At 43.6% G+C, this 14889-nt stretch overlaps 1 protein-coding gene across 7 annotated transcripts in view; it reads right to left on the minus strand.

The window, feature by feature from the left end:
- Window positions 1–1193: 1193 nt before the first annotated feature.
- The window catches only part of fli1 (Fli-1 proto-oncogene, ETS transcription factor), a 33409-nt gene continuing 19713 nt past the window's right edge, over window positions 1194–14889 (minus strand). For all 7 annotated transcript variants that reach the window (XM_030067611.1, XM_030067609.1, XM_030067608.1 and 4 more), the window contains 5 exons: window positions 13173–13241; window positions 4964–5023; window positions 4207–4266; window positions 3126–3173; window positions 1194–2933 (listed from right to left, as the gene is read on the minus strand). In XM_030067611.1, the coding sequence (XP_029923471.1) occupies window positions 2404–2933; window positions 3126–3173; window positions 4207–4266; window positions 4964–5023; window positions 13173–13241 (767 nt within the window). In that variant the 3' untranslated portion in view covers window positions 1194–2403. The remainder of the gene's footprint in view (window positions 2934–3125; window positions 3174–4206; window positions 4267–4963; window positions 5024–13172; window positions 13242–14889) is intronic.

Genomic DNA, 14889 nt, shown 5'->3' on the forward strand with positions numbered 1-14889 from the left:
TATGCTGCATATAGAGAAAAAATCCCCTTAAGTTGGCTATTGGGTTATGATTCAAGCAGGCATTTGTGGTTTTGGGAATACTAGAAAATATCTTGTGCACTTAAAGGCACTGAGGACGTTACAAACCAAATTTCAGAAATAATAATAACAACAAGAAAACATAAAATGTTAAAATGTATTGCCCAAATGTACAGATACAAAACGCTTAAAATGTTGAACAAACTACTTAGCAGAAATGGACTTAAAAGGTTTGCATTTTTGACCGAGGTCAACTCGTATTAATTCTCTTGACTTTTTAATACTGTGTCACATATGAAAATAACTCTGCATAATTTATACAGTAAGTTGCTTTAATGCCTAGTTGACTGATGCTTACAAAATAATAGAAAATAGGTCTGACAAACGCACAGCGTTCGCGAATCTGAGGATTTCTTTGTTTCATCTTGTCATACTTTATTGGTTTTGTTCTTTGATAAACTACTTATTCCCAAGTAATTTATTTTCAAGTGTCCATTTTCAGTTACTTTAAAGGAATACTTTTGCCATTAAAAGCTTGGAACACCTGAAGATGGATATGCATTGACACGACACTATTACATTAGGGTAAAATCCTGACTTGAGATTCATGCGCATGTTGTTGGTCTTTGGATCAGTGAGAAAACTAACATTCAAAAGCACATGCTGCTCTCAAACTAGGATCCAGCCCTGATGATATGCAAGCTGACTGAATATTGACAATTACCATGACTTATTGCTAAGCCACTTCTCTGTGCTGACCTAAATGGTAGGTCCCAACTGGCCTAGATAGAGGAAAGAGACACCATGACAACCGCTCTTGTCAGAGTGCATTTCAAAATCAAAATTTGTCAGATTTCTGGTCAGACATAGAATTGATTCATTGTGTCTTACCATACGTTTTTACATCCCGTTCTGTCTCATCCTTTATGAATAAAACAGATGTGGACCTGTTTAGCTCAGTGGTTAAAATATGGCACTTACTCTAGCAGTGTTAGAAATATGATTCCCATTGAGACATTCATACTGACAAACAGAGGCACTTTGGCTAAAAGCAGTTATGTAGATGTGAACTAATTGTAATTCTAAATAGATACTGCACTTTCATGTTTATTTTAGTTTCATGTGGGTGGACCAACACACTGCAAATGAGTGAAAAGGTAAATTTTCTTTTAGAGAATGAAAACATCTGACAAAATTTGATTTTGCTGCAGGGTATCCCTTCACGTGTGTTTCACAAACCAGAAGACATTCACATTAATACTGACATGGTCCAGCAACAAAACATCTGGGAATGGCACGGCTGAAAGGCAACAGCAAGGCAAACATTTAATAGCCTGGTGTGTGGCCCCTGAAAACATCTGACCTGGGTCACATTATTGTTACAAATTGCTGCAATTACTTTTTGAACCGGTTTCTCCAGCACAATCGAGTCAACTGCATTGCCCCAAAAGTGCATACGTTGCCATCCTGAACACTGGATCGAAGAGAGAAAACACTTGAGGTTACTGGAAAGATTTCAATCAGTAATTGACCCAGGCCGGCAAAACATACAGCGCTTCCATGTCTGGCATTTAACTCTTCTCTAGCCTTCCAGTTTGGAGGATAAATTAAATTGTGAATGGCATATTCCAGTTGCCAAATTCATTCAGTGCTGAGAAAAGTCCATCTCTTTGAGAGCTCCCCTTGTCCAGCGAATTCCTGAAGACTCTCCACACACGCATAAACAGATGCAGATGATACACGAGCAGACAGAGACACTGGCAAGAAAATACTATATGTGGTGGGAATAAGCAAAGCCCCGATAATGCTGTTGATAGAGGAAAAAGGCAGATGCTTTAACGCATAATGTACATAATGCACTGAGGAGGATGTAGATTTAGACCCATAAATAGTAGGCCCATGTCTGGTAGTGGGGCACATAAGGGATTGCGGAGGGAGACATACTGTGGTTGATCTCCTGTCCTATGGCTGCGACTGTGTAGGTAAAACCGTATTAGAGTTTGGGAAGGGACACCAACTGGCCTGTAGGTGCAGCTTTCAGGAGGATGGGGTGGAGGAAGGCACAGGAAACTCAGACGCACGTCCAAAGCATAAACAAACAAGGAAACAGTTGCTAGTCTTGTAAAGTTAAGTAGTATTCCATTTTGGACCATAGCATCCAGTTGTTTATAGATTCTTACATATAAAAAAATCTCCTTCAATTTTATCATCCTTCATTTAGAAGCAGAATTTCTTCAGAGGACCATTAGCCCTATCAGCTTAGTCTTAGTTGGTTTGGCGTCATTGGGAGTGCAGGTCAGCAAGTGTGGACGTGGTTGTGGAAAAGGGGAAGAGGGGAGGTTTTTGGGGGCGCTGGATGGTTGGGGATGGGGGATATGGGGAAATTCAATAGTAACTGCCCAGGTGGGATGGGACATGGGTGTTGGGATGGCGGGGAACATTTGGATTGGGGTAGATGCCTGCAGTTGGCGAGCTCCAGTACGGAGCAGTGGGTCCAAAGAAGTTGGAGGAGGTGACTGGCATGGATGGGGGGTGGGGGGACACGAAGTTGACCTTCTGCTGGTGGGCGTGGTAGGAAGGCACATAGGCAAGGTCCGAGGGGTACTTGTACATGGAAGACTCGGTGGGGTGCGGCTGCAGTGCCTGAGCGATGCCGTGGAAGTCGAACTTGTAGGCATAACGCTTGCCATGCACTTTGGTCATGATGTTCTTGTCATAGTAGTAGCGCAATGCGCGGCTCAGCTTGTCGTAGTTCATGTTGGGCTTGCTTTTGCGCTCGCCCCAGCGCCGCGCGACTTCATCCGGGTCAGTCATCTTGAACTCGCCGTTGGTCCCCTCCCAGGTGATGCAGCCAGCATTGGCGCTGTCAGACAGGAGCTCCAGGAGGAACTGCCACAGCTGGATCTGACCTGAACCTGATGGTGAGCAGAGAGAAAAAACACTGATCAGACAATGATGCAACCTCCTCTAACCCAGAATACAAACAAATTCATCATTCATACTTTCAAACTAAGTGGATGCTTCCAGTACTATATGTAAAGAAATTTTTGAGAATTTTCAAACAAAATATCCATTCAGAGGGGATGCTCTGTTGCTCGTAATCTTACCTGGATTGGCTAGGCGACTACTGGTGGGACCCAGAATCTGGTAGGGATCTGTGGGGAAAGGGGGAGCTATGTTAATCTATAGACTCATTGCATTCAGGTAAAAGTGTGGAGTATTTGGTGATCATAGATGATCATAGAAACAAACAGACATTGTACAAACACTTGACCAAATGCACTTTAACATATATTCAGTCGTGGGGACTACCTGCTCTGTCCTCATGGGCTCACTCATTGCTTTTCCTCCGTCCACACTAGCCTATCATAAGCTGCCACACTTTCTGCGGACCCTTTGTATCTTATCAGAGTAAGCTCAATTCCCATGGGTTCATTCATACTTTTTCCATTCCTTTTAAAGCTCTCCATTCTAGGATATCATCTATGGCGACCAGCGTTCAACTCATCTGCCTGTCAGTGTCAATCTTTGACAGAACCATTCATAATCTCTGCTAGTCATCTTTCTGTATGTATACAGCATTCATTTAGAGAATGCGTCGTAATTTCAGCTCTGGTTAGTTTGTGTGCCCCAACGCCACTAATGCAAAAGCTCCAGAGGGTTACAAAGGGGAAAATCCTAATTACCATCCTCATGGGAATCATCTTCTCTCCCAATTACAACAGCATCACTGTCCGCGGGAGCTTTTCTCAAAAACTCTCTTCATGTCGATAAATGTTTCATTTTAAGTCTCATTTTGTCCAGTCAAATTAGTCTCTCCTGACTGAACTGGAGATAGCACTAATGTCCCTTTATCTCTATTAGTGTTACTATTTTAACATTTACCAAGAGCGGAGAGAGCTAACAGTGCAAATTCAGAGAGTGGTATTTGGTAATGAGCAGGTCCGTTCAAATCAGTGACACATAAGTGCAAGTGTGTTCTTCCGTCTCGTATATATGAGACGGAAGAACACACTTGCAAGCACCTGCTGGAAGAACACTTGAACGGTATAAAACATAAGGAACAACATATAAAATCTTCAGAATGAATAACTCTGTAACACATGACAGGAAGCTCGTAGTGCTACATGCCAACTATACCCCACAAGTACAGATGAAGTAAGGGTAAGACTCTTGCTAAGCCATTACCTGGCTGAGCTCTGGGCTGCTCATTGGACTTGGAGACATTCTGAGTAACCACTGGAGAGCCTGCAGAGGAAAGGAGGGGTAGATATGGGAAAGGGAAAGTGAATGAGAGAGAGAGAGAGAGAGAGAGAGAGAGAGAGAGAGAGAGAGAGAGAGACAGAGAGAGAGAGAGGATGAGAGAGAGAGAGACAAAACATCAGTGGGGCGGCAGTAGATAACTAAGTTACACATCTTGATGGCATGTCAGCTGTGGTCCAAAGCAAACACAGCAGTAGCTAGTGGCTGTACTGACTTCTTTTGAGTGGCTGTTTATGTCCTGATGGCAGAGGTTTTAATCTGTGGGGTTTGCCTTACACGTCTAGACTCTGTGGATGTTGGAACCCCACCCTGCATGATCCAGACCTAGGTCAAACAGTGTTTGCAAACAATCTGTGACGTCTGGTTTGAGCTGCACAGACTACCAGATGAGTAAAGTTCATAACATCAAGACACTTCAGATTGTGGAAGTAAGATGGCAGTCTTGGAACAGTGCACTCAGTTGACTTTCAGATAGCTTGCTGTGATTGTCTAAAATTATTAATAATATTGCATTTTCCTATGGTCCAACCCCTAAATAGGTAAAAGCAAACCATGATCATTATTTTTAAACACTATTTGATGAAGATCTGGTATTTTCTTATTAAAAAATCATAAAATACATAAGCCCAATCCCCATTCCACAGCACGAAGCCCCTGAGATGAGGTATTTTGATGTTCTCACCTTTTCCACTGTGCATGTTGTTTGACCATCCTGTTCGCCGTACAGCATCATATGATGGGTCTGACAAAGAAATGTGAAAAGGAGAGCAAACTCTCAGTATCTATTTAGCATATTCTCCAAGTACCCTTTGATCAGGAAGATGAGAAAAGCTATTATAAATAGAAACATTCAGACATAGAGACATATGCAAACATACACATGCACGCATGCACACACACAATGCCTGCACTTGTATTGTAGCACCAAAGTGCTACAATACAAGTACAAAACCCCTTTTAAGCCGTGCTGCTACTCAATCTAAACACTATATATTTTGTCAGAAAAAATATCAGTGTCTGGTTTTATTTAGAATTCGTCCTTCTGTATCTCTGTGTCTGTCTCATCTCCCCATCTGCTAGTCTATCTCAGGAGCAGAGCCTTGCTCAATATAAAGAAGGCAACTGTCAGGAACAAGGGCAGAGCAGTGCCAAAAGGCAACTATAAATCTCCCGAAGCATTGTCCAAAAGGATCTTTACAGGATACCTGCCCAGCCTAATGTGGTTTTGTTTGGCATGCAACGATAGCTCATGAGTCGATGGCACCATCATTGATAAAACTTACAGTTGGTTGAGCAGATTGCACCATATTGATGCAACCTGGACTGATGCATATTAATGTACAAGTACAGCAGCACATGCATACACAAAGCATTAGGGGAAAGCCGACACGCAGGCAGGCAGACGCAGACACACACAGGCACACACACACACACACACACACACACACACACACATACACACAAAGGACTTTTATGAATGTCTGACATAGAGCCAACCTGGCTCAGGTTGGAAGAGTTCTACCTCCTGTATTTCCACGGTTGAAACCAGACTGAATGTATTCTGGGAACCTGGACTGCTTCCAGTCACAATCAATCACTCTGACACAGGCAGATAAAACAGAGGATGTATCTCTCCTCCATCTCAGTATCAAAAACACCCTGGTATATTCCCATCTAAATTGAAAGCCAATTCAATTTCAGCTATCTGGCTAACAGTGCACCTGCCCAGCACCCTTGATAGTTAGTGTGATACTCAGCTAAAAAAGACTAGAGTGAAATATGATGCCTATTGTAGCAGATAAGCATTTCACCCAGTGTTGTGTGCTCTGTGCTTTTCGGTGTGTTATCATGCCTGACAAATCTTTTTGTCAGTGCTGTTTTTCCCGGGGGCCATGGTGTGGAGGCAGTGTAGTGCTGATGACAGAGGATATTGCTGGGATCAGCTGTTAGCAGGCTGTTAGCAGGTCAAGAGGTAGTCCTTAATCTCACTACAGTAATCTGAATATAAGAGAATCACGGGTGTGACTAGCAAGGCCAGTGGTATGAATCTTTGCAAAAGTCTTGACAGGGAAAGGGAATGAAAATGAGTTTACACTGGTGCAACACTTTGAGCGGGGCACTTAGCTCCCCGGCTCCTATAGTAAACTGGATTTATGGCCAATACCTGCAGGTTGTGGCTGACCAGGTCAGCTCCAAGATGGGAGTATGTTGAAAATCTATCGATATGAAGCATAGTTTGCAAAAAAAGTATCAGGTGCCAGCAAATTTTCACTCGATAAACACAGAAAAAAGTAGACTTCATTTGCCCACAATGTCCATCATTGATAACTAATCTGAAGAAACTATGATGACTAGAATGACATGTTATGACATGTCAAATATGAAGGTGTTGACATCGGGCTCCAAAGTTAATATGTGCATGCCTAAGAGTGTCTCTGTGTTTGCCAGGCCTGGGTCAAATATTTGTGTATTTGCAAATAATCCTGACTTGTTTTAATCACAGCATGAGAACAGTTCAATGCTGCCAGATAATCAGCCACAAATTATATGTTAAATTGACTGACCTGTAATTTTCAAACCTTTCTAGCACTCATTCTTTCTGATGTCTTGCAAACGGCTTCCATTTGGTACTCAAAGCACGTTAAAACAAACACTAAAAATACTCACTGTGTGCCATCATGACCCAAATAACCTTATAAAGCCACGTGAGGGAAACATTCAGTGACTCATCAATGACATCAAATTCTACAAAGCCTGCCATTTCAACCCCAGGTGATTTCTAAGCGCTGTACAACACTGCCCTCTTCTGGATTAGAACACAACAGCATAATAACATAATAAAACCCTGTCCTCTGCTTGGTTTCACTCATCATAAAACACTCAAACTCAAATTATACATCCATCTCTCTTTGCAGCACAACTGAACTCGGCCTCTTTATTCTCTCTGCAGCCATAAAAGACTGAGATCGCCTGGTATTCAGCCATACAAGTGTTTTATTGTCTTACTTATTTCATAATCCACCACTAAAAATGTAAAAACATTTCAAACCTAATCATGTCTCTTGTAGTACTTTCAAAGCATACTACTTTGCCTTATTTCCCCTTTCCTCACTTGAAAAATGTCCTCCAATGGGAAACGTCCCGCTGTTCCAAGGACCTCTTGATCTCTTCACTAATTTCTAACTTTTCAACTTTTAACCCCATATGCTGCCTCAAAGGACCGATGCCCATCTGGGGCCAAAAAAGAGGGACTTGTTCCCCCTCTCTGGCTGTGACTGGATGGAGTGACTGGTGAAAGAGAAGGGAAAAGTACAAGATGGAGAGTCTGATGGCACGAAAACCTGTTGATAATGTGAGGTGAGGAATAGGAGCTTGCAACAATCAAAGTGAAAGGAAGAGATGAGAGAGAAAGACATCAAAAGACCAAGAGAAAACAAGAGAGTAACACAGAGAAAGACAGAATGAGGGAGAAGAGGGACGAATAACAAGCGGGCGGCTGGGGCTCAGCGGAGGCTGTCAGGTTCAATCTGGTGTGGGCCGGCAGGATAGCCAAGGAGCAGCGACTGGGGGAGAGTCCTGAGAGACTTGCGTTTCCTGCCTGCCTCGCCTGCAGACAACCTCTCTTTGTTTTACTGGCCCTTTTTTCCCCTCTACTCAGCCTCCCCCACCCCCCTCTTCACCACCCCGAAAAAAACACAAGGGGGCTACCTCCTTCTACGAGCGGAGCGGGGTCACAAATAGAAGGGGAGATGGAGAGAAAGACGGGGAAGAAGGAGACAGAAAGAGTGGGAGAGGTGTACAAGTGAGAGCCAAGGAGACAGAGGGAGAGAAAGCAGAAGATCGAAAGAGAGGGGGTAGAAGAAACTTAAGAGAGGGAAGAGAAAAAATAATGAAAAAAAAATCCCAGTCAGACAAAACACGATGATGGAATTTGAAAAGAAAACAATGGCGGCAAACCCAGCTACTGTCTGGTTTGGGCTGGAGGAGATGCCCAGTAAGACGCACTGTGGGCTCATCCACATCTTTTTGATACCCCTGGTGTAGCTTGTTGGCAGTGGATTCATAAGCTGCTTCTATTTTTTATTTTTTTTTTTCATTTTATATACAAGCAAGCAAGAACATAGCCACCAAAGGAAATACATGTCAGAGCTCAGAATATGCTTAACAATTCATGGTTTCTGCCAGTGTAGAAAGTAGGAGGCTCCCTTTCTGACTGGTGGAGGTGAGTTGGACTGGGGTGAGGAAATAACAGTGAAAATGCAGCACTTCATCAAAGGAAGGACCAGGAGAGGTAAAATGTACAGAGCCCAACAGGTCGGGGGGTACACTTATTAGTGAGCCAACCGTGCAAACACAGACACTGGCCCGAATGTGCACACACAGAGCTGCCTCATCCCCAGCCCCCACCACCACCCCCTCCTTCATTTTTCCAGGCCTTGCTCGAACTGCGACTTGAGCCAGTTTCCACTCTGGTCTGGGGTGTGGTGCTCGCTCCTGGGAGACTTAGACTGCAGGACCAGTTAGTCAAAACAAGGCCCAAATACTAGACAGAGAGGAAGAGAGACACAGAGAAATAGAGAGAGGGAGAGAGGGGAGGACAGAAAGAGAGACAGAGGGACACACAGAGGGAGAGAAAGGACAGAGAGAGACTGCGAGAGAGAGGGAAAGGGAAAGAGAGGCAGAGTGCCGAGTCATGGACTGTTTTTAACCCAGAGCCTGAGCCAAGGAAATGGAGACCCAGACAGGGTAAACTTTTTAATACCCATGATACAGGTGCTTTAAAAGCCATCTGTGTGAGAAAAAAGCCATAGGAGGAAGCGAATGCTGGCAAATACATAGTGAGTGCATATGTACACGTGTGCGTGTGTATGCCTGTGAAAAAGAGAAGGCATCCATACACACTCGCATGTGCAAACACACACACAAAAAAAAGTCCTCCAGTATTATTTACCTTTCTGGAGTGTTTTTCATTCATTTTGTTTGTTTGATCGAAAATGGCAAAGTCACAAGTCACAGACGGACGGGAGCCTATTCACATAACGCTGCACTTCAAGCTGTGTGCCACTTCAACTTGGCAGCAAAATAAAATAACGTTCATAGAGGTGAATCATCAGCCCTCCCCATGACTGGAGAGCAGCGGAGAATATGAGTGTCTCTGCCTGGAATTACAATAAAATTCCAAAATTTCATAGCAGTGATACAAATAGAAGCTGGAGCTGCTCAAATCCAAAAAAAAAAAAAAAGTAATTTGCAAAAGGTACAAAGGCCCAGAGAGTGGTAAAAGCTGGAAAAATCCAGCACCCACATGAAAATGAATGAAGTAAAGAAATGTCAAGCAGCTTCAGTGGTAAAGATTCAGCGGGCAGTGCAAAATTTGTATTTTAGGCAATTATCTCTAAGCCAGAGAAACAAGGGCTGGATGTCTTGCCAGTGCCGCTCAGTGCATCATGTTGGTCAACCTGTCTCTTTCACCACTAGGTTATGCTGTAGCCCTGCTGCATCCAAACACTACAGAGTTAAAAGAAAAGCAGTAGCTCTCCAAATAAGACAACACATACAGAAACATAAAATACAGCCCATCAGTCTATAACCTTTCCATTTCTCTGTCCAACAAGGGCTCACATAGTAAGTCACTGAGTTCTGTAAGTATCACTTCAACACATAAACACATAACTTCTCCACTCAACAAATAAAAAAAAAAAAAAAAAAAAAAAAAACTCAAAAGCATTGCGAGCACATGCTGTGGTGCATGCTGCATGAAACCATGCAGGCACCCACCCACACACACTGGCTTATGCACAGGCATGGAGTAGACACAGACCTCAGACACACACAGGCACACACACACACACACACACACACGCACACGCACACGCACACACACACACACACACACACACACACACACACACACATACTCTTTCATAGCTGCTGCATTCCGTGTTTTATATGCTCACTTTTATTCATAACATTGCATTTTACACCACACAGTCTGGAGCAGATTAAGGCTTGTCTCCTGCTGTATGCTCGTGCTTACTCTACCCCAAAGAGCCTGTATGGTATTTGACTGTTCTCTAAAGGCAATATGAACTCGAACATCTGGCAATACCAATCTAAGCAAACGCTGATAAAGGCGTCTCTTGAAGCAAGACCTCTTTCTTAGTATTGTGCTGCTATTGAGACACGACCTTGTATTTTTCATGTTTTGATGTTTGATTTTTGCTTTCTTACACCATTTTTTACTGTTATAATCTTTAACAGTTAAACAATGTAATAAAGATTTATGTTATGAAGATTAATGTTATAAAGCACTGGGTCTCATGACTGCAGGGTCCTCAAAAACATTCAAAAACCTACTGATTTAAGTGAAATATGCATCTTCATGAATGTGATGACATGTTTGTTCCTCTTATTTCCTAAAGATTTATTGTGTCTGAGATGTTTCTAGCAACTTTTTAACTGCTAGAAACATTTGGCTGTATGCTGGGTGGGATTAGGGGACATGGCGGGAGGCACACTGAGTGTTACAGGAGCCCATAATAGAAATCACCTCTGTGTGAAAGGGAAATGCTGCTAAAGGGAGTGACCAACTATTCTTGCCAGTCCAAATACCTGGCGCTGAGAACCAGGAAGAGCGGGGTCGGGGGGTGACCGAGCAGAATCTTATCTGGCCTGCCCATTGGTCTATTGGTATTGAGGCCGGGCGAGAACGAGTCCGTGGCCTGCTAATGCTCACCACCGGGGCAGATAGAGAAAGAGAGAGGGCATTCTCGGACACTTATCAGAGCTAGTGTTTCCTCTCCTCCTGCCTAGATAGGGCCCCTCATCCTGTGAGCAAGGCTATCACTGTTATTGCAGTCCATACACTCGTCTCTGGTGGTGACACCATATAGCCGATTGTAAAGGATGTGTAACTTGTTTCACAGATAGGCAGAGCGGCCTTAGTCCGGTTGTGTTGTGTCAGCGCAAAACACTGTTTGGAAAGTGAGAAGGTGTCCAGAGGAAAAAGAAAACGATCCTGAACTGCAATGGGCCTGCCTCTAAGTAACTTAGCTTGTCCGTGACAGAAATTAATCGAAGTAACATTAGCAAAAGTAACGGCAGGCCCAACTTGGCAGGATAGAGTAAAGGCAAATCAATATGTGTGTGTATATGATTTTTGTTTTATAACTTAAAACTGGACTTGTCAAAATGAATATTTTTTGTAGTGCAGACTATGATGATGAACATTTCCTCTGTTGTAATGGCACATTGAGGCGACTGAGGAGCTGAACAACTCAAGCCTAGGCATAAAAACACAGAACAATGTTTTCCACATCATAGTCAAACTATCATATCTCTGCAAAAAATCTGCATCTTAATAAGTCATTTGGAATCATATTCAGTCTCAAAATCTTGTTTTTCTTAAATCAAAAAAAAAAAAAAAAAAAAGCTGCCCGTGGGATGAGATAATCCCACTTGTTTCCAATGCAGTTTCACTTGTTTCAGGAATTTTTTCTGGGAACAAGCACAAATATGCTGAAACAAGGCAGAATAAGGCCAATAAGTCCACTGATATCAAGAAAATGGCACTTGATGCAAGAAAATTCTGGAAACAAGTTGATAAGTATTGGAAATGAGTGGGATTATCTCATCCCACTGGCAGATTTAACATAAAAAATAAGATTTACAACTGGAAATGAGACTAAATGACTCGTTAAGATGGATGCTTTTTTAGAAGTGCACTGAAATAGCATGAAGTGGCAAACTCCAGCCCCAGTCAGCTGATCTAGTCCACAGTTTAGTTCACTGGTTGGCGTTTGTCCTGTGTGTGGATCGCTTCTCTCAGACCCTCTTTGCTATGATCTCACTAATTCACCAAGTGCAGAGCGGTTCGACCAGTCTCTTCCCACAACAGCCTGGGGTGTGGTGCCCAGTCAACCTCTTCTACCACGTTCAGCACATTGTTGCTGCACCACCTGTCTCTAACAAACAGCCTCATTCATATGTCTTGCCTCCAGCTCTCCCTCTCCCATGAAGCACCACTTTCACATTCAGCTCTGTCCCCTGCTGTGGACGGGACTCAGCGCCACACTCCTTTTCGTCTTGTTAACATTCTGCCTCTATTCTGAGGGTCGCCCCTTCCGAGTTGCAACATGTTTTCAGGTACGAGATCTGAATAGCACCGTCTGCACTAGAGGCTCTGCTTTTATTATTCTAACAGCACAAAAGACACACCTGCCCAGAGCTGTGTCAATGGCAGTGTGTGCTCTGTGTGTGTGTGTGTGTGTGTGTGTATGTGTCCTATACATCTGTGTGTGTGTGTACATTCTGTATCTGTGTGTGTGTTTTTGTCATCTGCATATGTTTTTGTCTCTCTCTCTTTTTCTCTCCCTGTCACTTCTTCTCAGTCTGTGAGTGTGTGTGTGTGTGTGTGTGTGTGTGTGTGTGTGTGTGTGTGTGTGTGTGTGTGTGTGTGTGTGTGTTTATGTGCATCTTGGGCTGTTTAAGGCCACTCTGAGACTGTGACAGTGAGGGTGCTTGGCTCTGCGAGGCAGAAGCTGTTACTTTATTGTTTTTGCTAAACAGTTGTGGCTAATGAGAAAGCTCTGGCTTGTCATTTCTCTCTCTCATACACACACGCTGACACCATCACACACATGCACACACACCCTCCTCTCTTTCTAACACACTCAGCGTGAATAAAGCCCCACGTCAGCCAAGATACACAGTTTTAGGGAGTCATAGGGAGTCACGTACACTGGGACTGATCTGCACTATGTCAGGTCAGCCACATGGCAACACAATGAGGAATAATGAAAATTCAAGCCAAGAGATAACCATATCCAGAAAGAGTGAGCAGGTTTGATGAACAGAGGACAGTGAGTGAATATAGTGGCCTGTGTTCCTACCCTCTTTGGCAGCCAGACGTGGGGATGGGTCTGTGTGAGATGGCGTGTTGTAGGATAATGATGAGCTACCTGAAATGACACAAATAAAGACAAACTGATACGTTATGCACCTTTTATGTGCCCAGTGCATGCAGACATACAAAAGACAGCCAAAACCGGCACTGGAGGAAGTTTAGCATAGTGATATTCCTCTTAGAGATGCGATGCTCTATATTCATGTTGCACCTGTCATATGAATCTGTTAACATATCATTTTTTAAAGAGTCACTCCAATACACCCTTCAGTAGGGCTGGGCAATGATGTTCTGATTCATCATTTTCAAGTGGAATCATCAATCACACACAATTCTGCTGTCTAAAAATAGCTTCAAAACATTTTAATGATTTAAATTTATAGAATTTTGTTTGACATCACCCCTAATATTTCCTTTCAGTTCTATGGAATGAACATTAATTTGATTATTTTATACATTGGTCATGTTGTCATATATATCAATATTGGGGAAAAAAAACTGTTCTGTTTCTACTTTTTTTTTTTCTTTTTTTTCAGTTCAACACTACTCTGTGCTCTGTATAACAAAAAACTTCAGGGACAATGACACTAGCTAATAGCCAGCAGGTGGCAGTAGAAGGTTCAGCTCAATTACTGTCAAGCAGCACCCGAGTCCTTATTTCTTGAATTTTGCTCCTGTGTTTTCTTAAAATTAATGTCTGAAGGAAAATAATTCATGATATATAAATCCATTACACAGTAAAACAAAACCAGCAATGAGTGCACATACGACGCTAAGCTCTGGAAAAACCCTGGAGTCAGTCGACATTTTAACTGCGAGCCCTACTTCTGAATAATAAAGTCAGAGAGGCAAGACTCTGCATATGGCTGCCTATTCATTTCACCTTATGGAGCAGAACTCGGCACTGCATTCCTCCACTTACACAGGCACCCTGGGCGGCACCAAAATGCTCTCTTAATTTTAGCTGCCCCCAGGCATAAATCAGCGAGTGGAAAAACAGACCCAAAAATGCACAGAGAAAACACAAGTGCTGCTGCTGCGACTATGTGGGGAGCGTTAAGATTTAGCACAAAGGACCTACGGGGAGCTGCTGGACAGGGACGATCCCGTTTGTGAATGAGGGGGCCTTGAGTTACGAGGAAAAGCGAGGAAACAAAATAGGCCAACTTTGTGCACTTTTTTCTGGGGATTTGCAGCAGGATCCCTATAACTGGCTGTAGTAGGTGTGGGGGGTAGAAGGTGGAGGGTGAAGGGGGCCTCATGGTGGTAGACTAGGGGTTCTGTTTTTGGCAGGGGGGGTGGGGATGGGGTCGTTGAAGAGAGGGGTGCTCTACAAACGTATTCTAGCCTCCCAACATCCCACCCCTCCCGATTCTACCTAGTCCGCGGCACCCCCAAGGCTCTGGGTCTAGTTTAGAAACCTGGGGGCCTCCAAACAGGGGAGCCATTGTATGAGGCCGGGTCCCTGCACAGCAATCAAACGCAGCTCCCCGTACAAAAATAATTCCACACGCTGAGTGTAAGCGCACACCGGGGCAAGCGAGCCACCGAAAAGCGCCATCCTTGGAATGAGAGCCGGGAAAGTGAAAGAGAGAGAGGGAGAGAGAGAGAGAGAGAGAGAGAGAGAGAGATGAACAGGCAGACAGAAAGAGACAGAGAGAGAAAAAGGAGGGGGAAGGAGGAGAGGCGTGGGGGGGTGGGGG

This window comes from Myripristis murdjan, chromosome 13, assembly GCF_902150065.1.
Source record: "Myripristis murdjan chromosome 13, fMyrMur1.1, whole genome shotgun sequence".
In the NCBI taxonomy this organism is placed as follows: domain Eukaryota; kingdom Metazoa; phylum Chordata; class Actinopteri; order Holocentriformes; family Holocentridae; genus Myripristis; species Myripristis murdjan.